The following is an 8,894-nucleotide window of genomic DNA, read 5'->3' as shown; positions in this document are numbered from 1 at the left end:
TTTTTTTTTTTTTTTTTTTTGAGACAGGGTCTCACTATGTAGTTGAGATTGACCTGGAACTCACTATGTAGCCCAGGCTGGTCTCAAACTCAGTGATTCTCCTGTCTCAGCCTTCCAAGTACCGGATTACAGGCATGTGCCACCATGCCCAGCTCTCTTTTCCTATTTCTAATTGACCCTGCACTCCTACTTCTTTTCCATAAAAAAACCATTAGCATCATCTGGTGTCATTGTATAATACTTAATATGCCTTTATATCTATAACTACATATAAAAGTCATAGCCATCTTTTGTATGGGGGATTAATTTGAATGTGCACACTCTGCTCATAATCACACTGAACTTGCTTTTTTCCCCCTCTTAACAAGTGTGTCTTGAAGCTTTTTCCACATTACTAAATATATTTATTCCTTCCAAGGGCTAATCTGTGTTCCACAGTTTAAATGTAACAAGCATATTCAAATGTTTTTAAGTTTAGAATATTATACCACATGGAAGGAAGTTACCTCCAATGAGATATATGCTGCATTCCTTTGCTACTTCAGAAAGCTTCTGTGTGGATTTACCAGGAATTTTCTCTGCATATTCAGGAAAATATTTTGTGCCATATGGAGAATTAAAGCATTCCTAGAATAATGTTGGCAGAAAAAAAAAAAAACCAAAAAAAATTTACCACATTTTAAAGTTCTGCTGAAAGAAGACAAAGCTGCTATTTTTAGTTCTGCCTTCACATGAACCAAAGCACAGCAAATAAAACACCTAAAGCTAATTAGAGACCACGTTGAAAGGCAGATCAGGCAACTTGCTCAGGTGGGTCTAGGGGAAGCAATTCATGTGAGCTCTACCAAATCCTGGTCACCCTGGAAAAAGGCTAGACTTACCTCTGCCTGGCGTTTGCAGAATGAACTCCCAACCTCAGGCATTGAAGCCACACTACCAATCAAGTTTACTCAGGTGACTTTGGGTATTCAGATGAATTCTTCTTAAGTGAAAAAACTGTATTGTTATCTATGTAAATCTACAAAACTTGTGTATAAAAAATATAAACGCTTTGAAAGCCATAAGGGTTAAGACATTTCTTCATCTACAACAAACTTTTTTAAGTCCCTTTTTGGCACTATCATTCGAATCCTACAAAGTACCTTATTCATTGGTAGTATGGCTATGTTCATCAGCTCTCTAACATATCAGAAAACTACAGGAAAAAATACTAGATTCCAATTCTTATTCACTCTTTTTTTTTTGTACCGGGGATTGAACTCAGAACCTTGTACTTGCAAAGCAGGAAGCAGAACCACTGAACTAAATCCCCAGCCCCTTATTAATTCATTTTGCATTTAATGATGTGACCCTATGTGCCACACACTATGCTGAGAAGCTCAAGGTTGAGGATCTCCAGCTTGCACAAGATGCATGTCAGATAATAGCTAAATCCCCAGCCCCTTATTAATTCATTTTGCATTTAATGATGTGACCCTATGTGCCACACTATGCTGAGAAGCTCAAGGTTGAGGATCTCCAGCTTGCACAAGATGCATGTCAGATAATCTGTAAAGTAAGAATGTAAAGAATTCAAGTTCTTTAATTACTAGGCTTTCTACTTTTACCCTCAGCAACATAAACCAACAAGGGACCACAATTAGGCAAATACAGGTGAGTCTTATGACTAACACCATGAGACTGGATTAACAGTAGGATCTTGAATTCCCTTGTTAAAGATTCCTACTCACTGGCTACATCTGTAGCAGGCTGAAGCCTGAGTAAAAGAAAAGGTGGCCCTGAAAATTCTCCAGTCAATCTAGTCAAGATTAGTGGACAACTGATAACTCTTACCTCCTCATAGCTGGACAGGGATGTGGTTATCTGAATAATACCAACTACTGACCTCCACAAGGCTTTTGAAGAAGTTTGGAGAAAACACATGTCCTGACATCTGGGGATCCCTCTCTGGAGCTAAATCTGCACTTTCTGACAAAAAAAATGTAGGACAACCTTCAACTGATTCCAGTGCTCAAGAAGCAACCTACAAAAGAGATGCAGAGTTCCACTGACTTTGAGAAGCTAGTTTCCTAATGTCTCTATTCAATTTTTTTTGTTATTTTAAAAAAATAAAATATTGGAAAAAATAAAATAAAATAAAAATAAAATCAGCATGTTCTCACCCTACAAAGACTCAATTTATTATAAGGCATAAAGTAAGTATCTAAGCACTGAGTATTTTATCTTGAAGTAAGTTTCTCAATGTACTAGGATTCCTTATCTGAATCGAATGATCTTAAAAACCTGTACCCATGTTCATATATCCTATGACAAAGAACCCTGCTAAGGTCTCTGTGATAGACAAAGGTAAGACAACCATCAAACAATCCTGGAACTCCAAAATACACTGCTGGACCTGGAACACAAGACAACAAGAGGTAACACAATTCTGCTAGGTCTACAAGACCTAGAAAGGATTGAATACTGTACTTACAGGCAGAGAAACTATTTGAGCTCCTTGCTTTGCTGCCTCCCGAATGAGGCTACAAGCTCGAGTGACATTATCTGATTTGATGGAAGAAACTTGAAGCTGGATGAGGGCCAAGCGGAAAGCTAAGGACAAACACAAAAGAAAACACTTGTTAAGAGATGTGATCACTTGTCACAACTACCAACAATCTAATGATCAGATTAGATTAGCTACAATAAAAAAAAACCCTGGGCTCTTGATGAAGGGTTCTTTGGCTCAGGATTAAATCTAAAAGTATGAAAACAATTGCTCATTTGTTAGTTTATCCTAAATATAAGAAGAAAAGATAATTGTAGCTTTTTTTCTGAATGTAGTTTGTCTGTTTGTTTTGTATTTAAGATTGAACCTACAGCATTCACAGAGCTACAATCCCAACACTTTTTCTTTTTATTTTGAGACAAAGTTATCATAATTTGGGTTGCTAAATTGCCCAAGCTGAGATGGAACTTGCAACCCGCCCGCCTCAGCTTCTCAGAGTGTTGTAGGTAAATGTTGGTTGGTAAACATCCTTGGAATCTGGATAAAAACAAAGAAAAACTAAAAGAGGAAGCAAAAGTGGACATTACCTTGGGACAAAAGGATACTGTGAGCTGGCATCAGAACATCGCAGAAACCCAAGGGACAAATAAATCTCAGCATGGCTATGTTGGTGGTTTCCCCTCACAGTGTCCAGGCTTGGAACTTGGGGACATTCTGCAAATCACCTACTCTGCAAATAAATCCCACCACTAAGGAGATCCACTGATCTAGTGATACTAATCACTTCATCTCATCTATAAAATGAAGACTGGATGGTTTTTGACATCCCTGCCTGCCCTAATTTTTATTATAATATCACAGTGAAACATGCACTAGAGAGAAAAAAGGTAAAATATCTTCAGTGAAAGGACCAACACGGGAACACATTTAAAGGAATACACCAGGCCCTCTAAACACAAAAACATTTACAGATAAGGAAAGCAGGTGGTGGTGGTGGGGGTTTGCACAAAATTTCTTAACAAATGACAAGCCAAAATCTGGAACTGTGAAGTGATATGGGAAGTAAGATTCACGTGGGCAGTGTTTTGTGAGGCTGGGAACGTGGGCCACAAAACTTGAAAACACCATACACAACCCACAACACCTCGCCAGTAGGTGAGCTTCGCTGAGGCAGGACGCTCAGGGGCAGGAGCAAGCCAGGGTGGCCTGGTGCTCTCACCAAGTCTTCGGTATCCCTGGTTTCTGGAGACCCCAGGAACGCGCCGGGCCACCCTCCACCACCACCACCACAGCGCACCGCCCGACCGGCCACCTGCCACCCGGAGACCGCAGGTCAGAGGGCTAAGCGCACGCTAAAGTGTCCCTTCTGGCCGCGTGCAGCGCACCCACAGCCGCGGCACTTACAGGTCATGGCCCTTCCGGGAAAGGCCATCCACAGACCGCGGGAAAAGAAGGTGGACGCACGAATGACGGGTCCAGCGCGCCGGAAGGGGCGGTACCGCTGCGGCAGAGGCTCCGCCCACCGCCTTACCGCCCCGGGCCGCGAGACTGGGGTGTTCTCCTCACCTGATTTTTAGTTTGGGGAGATACAGTGTTTTTATCGCGCTCGGGTGGATCCCAGCACCCTACACATACTAAGCATGCGCTCTGTTTACTGAATTACATCCCTGCCTCGGCCCCCATTAAGGACCAGTTGTTCGAGACGGGTAGATCGCAAAAAGATTACAATGCAGCTCGAAAAGAATATTGAAAAGGGGAGCTGTCGGTGTCGTGATGTTGTGTTGGTAAATGTTTAAAAGTGGCCTCTCCGGGATGGAAAAGTCCTGATGCTTAGTGTTGGCCTATTCTTGACTTCTTCCTGGTTGGATCATCTGTGTGGCCCGAATAACGCCGTATAGTTGACTGGCTTAACCCTTGTGAGCAAAATCTCTGTAGCTGGGACCCTGGTTAAATTAGGTATGCTAGACGACGGTGGGATTATATAAAGAAGAAAAGAGATGCTGAAGTTTCGAACACAGTGTTTTCAACAACAAATCGCCATGATATACTGAAATCTACTTGCTAGTGTTCTATTTTAGGATTCTGGCACTTCGTTGCCCCCAAACAGTCCAAACTCAGTTAATCTGAAACTGTTTCGTCTTCAAAAGAGCTTCTCCTCACAGCCCTCTCATTTTCACCACCGTTTATGCCTGGGTTTTCAATTTCCTATACTCTCCAACCCTCCACAAAAGGGGGGAAACTCAAAGCCACTTCTATGTGTTTCAAATCTTTCATTCCCACTTATGGATAGGGATAGGGCCCTTTTAACTGTCCCATGAAACATCCCTGCTACCTTTTATTTCCCATCACTTCTGTACACAGCTAGACCTTCCTCACCTTGGGGAGACTGCTACAGGCTCTTTATAACTGGTTTCCTTTCTGTAACCATTCCTCCAACCACTAATCACTCCATAGAATCAACGTCTTGGGAAACATGAGTTTTGCTTTCAGGGGTGAGGTGAATATGCAAATAAGGGACAGAGAACGGGATGGTAATTAGAATTGTAGTCATTTGTACAGAATAAGAGCAGAATCTGAAAGATGATAAAATCCAAGAAGAGAATATTATACTACTGAAAGCAAAGGATTGAACTTGGAAATTATCACACTGGGTTAGAGCTTTTTACAGGGAGGAAGGAGCCTGTGTCTGATATAAATATATATGCACCTGCATAAAGACATATAGTTATATTTAAATTTCTGATTCAAGTGGCCATAAACCAGAAGATCTGAATTCAGAACTTTGCTGACAGGTTGTGTGACTTTGGGAAAGTTAATGCGGACAGAGCAGACTACTTAACATTACAACTAGACATACCTATGAAGTAAAGCTTCCAATTATAAAGAAAAAACGAACAAACAGTGAAGTACAGGTCACTATCTCTGACCTACAGTTTCCAGGCCAACACACTGCAAAGAGAGTTAGTGTATCAGTTATGAGAATGAACCCTGGAAGTAGTAGCACTACCTCTCACCTGGGTAAGTTACAGTTCCTTCGGTGCCTATCCATAAACTGCAGATGCTACATACAGTATAGGATTATTTTTTTGATGATTATAAAACAATGTAAATGATTAAAATATAACTGGGGCTGGGAAGACAGATAGTGGCAAAAGTTCTTGCTTACCTCTCACAGCCTCAAGATCCTGGGTTTGATTCCCAGCACTGCCACCAAAAACAAAAAACAACAAAAAAAACTTGACATTGTCAAATCAGTAAATGTTACTTATTAGAAGACAACCATCCAAATTATAGAAAAATCTCTTCACTTTAAAATGTTGCCACTTAGTTAAAACTGTAGAAGACTTGCATGGCCACATAAAATGTCACTATCAGCTGTGAGCAACCAGTTTGCAATTTCTGCTGTTTGTTTTAATTCCTCTATTCAGCAAATAAAATGAGCTCCACTCAGGCACTGCTATAAGCACGGAGGATACAGCGGAAATACCTTTTATTCATTTACAAAATAGGTCAGCATGAATTTTAACTTTTTGCCTCTTCACAAATTAGTTGGAAAGGATCGAATAAGAAATATGAAAACTTTTGTATGAGAAATTGACAAGGTAAATAAGGACCAAAATGGATGATAGAGATTGGGAAATAGAAAATGTTCAAATGGGAAGGGGAACAAGAGGGAGGAGGGGGAAGGGAAGGAAGGGAAAAGGAGGAAAAAAAGAACAGAAGGGAAAAAATGGAAACAAACCTTTGTAAATGAGAAGACTTGAAGGGAGGGGAGAGGAATGTGAAACAAAAGAATCAAGATATATTCTGTAAAGGTACATATTGCCTATGATGAATGTGATCATTATGTATGTCAAAAGTGCACCAATAACAAGGGCAAGGTCCTGAGTTTGATCCCTGGCAAAAAACAAAACAAACAAACAAAAACAAAAAACCCAAGTATAACATTAATTTAAAAAAATAAAAAAATCCTAAACCAGACATGGTCATGAATTCCTATAATTCCAGCACTCAGGAAGGAGACTGTGGCATGAGTACTACCAGGAGTTTGAGGCTAGCCTGGGATACAGGAGTTTAAGGCCAGTCAGAAATACTCAATCTCAAAAAAATAAATAAATAAATAAAATTGTGAGCTCATTTGATGTCACTGAATTACACACTTTGAAATGATTTAAACAAGTCAAGAATGGTATACATACGTTTAATCCCAGCACTCCAGGAGGCTGAGGCAAGAGGATCACAAGTTCATGTTCAGCCTGGACAATTTAGCAACCCAGACCCTATTTCAAAAAAAATATTTTAAATAAATAAAAAAAGAAAATCCTAATAGGATACTAATATCCATGTCTATCAACTGTATGTACATGTGTGTGTGTGTGTGTGTATATATGTAAAATATGTTGGTGTTATGGTTTAGATTTAAAATGTCCCCCAAAGTCTCATGTTTAGAGGTGGGGCCTGCAGGGAGATGAGGTCCCAGAGGCGTGACCAGGTAGAGTGTACTCTTGTCCCTGGCTTCTCTCATCTCTGAGCTTCCTGGCTGCCATAGGATGAACAACTTTCCTTTGCTATGCCCTTCCCTCGTGCTGTTTCTGTGGATCCAACTAACCAGGAATTGAATCCTGCGAGCCAAAATAAACCTTTCCTACTTTAAAATTGCAGGTGTCAGGTATTTTGTCTCAGTGACAGGACAGTGACTAATACTGACAGTACCAAAAGTGATGTCACTGCTATGACTATTTCTGATCATGTACTTCAGAAGCCTTTGGAACTGGTTTGTGGAAGGAATGTGGAAGTTTGGATATGAAAGATAGAGAAGCCCAAAAATGTAAACAGAAACGGATGGCAATTCTAGCCATAACAGTGATAAGAATGTGCACAATAAAGGCCAGGCTTATGAGGTTCCAGTTGTGAATAAGGACTCTACTGGAAACTGCACTACAGGCCAAGCATGTTACATTCTGGCAAAGAATTTACCTACATTTTGCCCATGTCCTAAGATTTTATGTGAGGCTGAATTTAAACGTGGTGGGCAGATGGAGGAAATGTCAAGGCAGCCCAATATTCAATCTGTGGCATGGATAGTGATGACTGCTTTCTGCCAGGTTTATAGTGAGAATCAGGAGCAAAAGCAGAGCCAAATGAAGTGAAGCTTGGCCATAAAGGAAGTGCCTTTAAAGCGGGGCAATGGAGACTGTGGTTGTTGCAAAGATTAACACTAAAAAGAAGCCAGGTACTTTTTTTTTTTTTTTTTGAGACAGGGTCTCACTATGTAGTTGAGACTGACCTGGAACTCACTACATAGCCCAGGCTGGTGTCAAACTCACAGCGATCCTCCTGCCTCAGCCTCCCAAGTGCTGGGATTACAGGAGTACACTACCACACCTGCCTTAAACCAGGTACTTTGTATCAAGACAACATAGAACATTCCAGTGGCAAAGATTGTGCTATATTACTACAAATTTACTATCCTGCCAGGAAACATGTTAACAGTGGTGAGCAAGTAGAATTATTATTATTATTATTTTTTTGGTACCGGGGATCAAACTCCAGACCTTGCACTTGCAAGGCAGGCAGCAGAACCACTGAGCTAAATCCCCAGCCCTGAAATCATTCTATAAAGATAGGTAATATTACAGCTTAATGAGCAATAATAATTTCCACGGTATATCAACTAAAGAGCAAATTACAATTACTCAATCTAAGTAATCTTCTAACTTTGGTGTTATTTCAGATGAGGAAAAATAAGTTCATAGACACTGCCTAGTTCAGGTAATAATTTACCATGAGTGGACTTTAATATTATTTGCAATTTTTTAAAAAAAGAAATATCTGTTACCCAGGCTTGTCTCCAACTACTGGGTTCAGGTAATCCTCCTGCTTCAGTCTCTTGAGTAGCTGGAACTATGGGGTGCCACTTTGTCCAGAGTATAATATTAATTTTCAGTTTTAAACTATCTCTTTTCCTCTCTTAATGAACAGAAACAGGAATCCAACAGAAATGTGAAATCTAAACATCTACACTTGAAAAGAATAGTCTTTGACTTTCTAATTTTGTAGCATCTAGACATTTACAAATGGGGAAAAAGAAAAAAGAGACACTGTCTTTAAGAACAATATTTTGAGCAAACTGTACCAGTTTATTTACAATCGTAATATATAAACAGTAACAGAAACATCTTTACATTAATATTATGAAAAGTCCCATGGCTAAAATGGGCAAAAAAATGAGATATTTCTAAAGGGAATGCCAAGAAAAAGGAAAAATTGCAATACAACAGTTTTGGGGGAGTTATAAATATAAAGTATTGCACTAGGTGCACTTTCATGCAAATGTCTTCAACCACTCAAACTTCTTTTATTTAGATATAAGAATAAAACTTCTTGAACTATGCCCCTTTTATTC

General features: G+C 39.8%; 1 protein-coding gene across 2 annotated transcripts in view; it reads right to left on the bottom strand.

Moving 5' to 3' along the window:
• Window positions 1-4,057, bottom strand: part of Nit2 (nitrilase family member 2) — a 21,675-nt gene extending 17,618 nt beyond the window's left edge. Inside the window, exons 1-3 of one of the 2 annotated variants that reach the window (XM_010639630.3) lie at window positions 3,893-4,057; window positions 2,474-2,592; window positions 507-627 (exon numbers count right to left, since the gene is read on the bottom strand). In XM_010639630.3, coding sequence (XP_010637932.1) covers window positions 507-627; window positions 2,474-2,592; window positions 3,893-3,920 — 268 coding nt within the window. In that variant the 5' untranslated portion in view covers window positions 3,921-4,057. The other variant, XM_010639629.3, reaches the window with a different exon arrangement.
• Between the last annotated feature and the right edge of the window lie 4,837 nt (window positions 4,058-8,894).

The sequence above is a fragment of the Fukomys damarensis genome, unplaced genomic scaffold, assembly GCF_012274545.1.
Source record: "Fukomys damarensis isolate Sample0158 unplaced genomic scaffold, DMR_v1.0_HiC HiC_scaffold_24, whole genome shotgun sequence".
NCBI lineage: Eukaryota > Metazoa > Chordata > Mammalia > Rodentia > Bathyergidae > Fukomys > Fukomys damarensis.
Note: the sequence above shows the minus strand (reverse complement) of the source record. Positions and strands in the feature narration are given on the sequence as shown.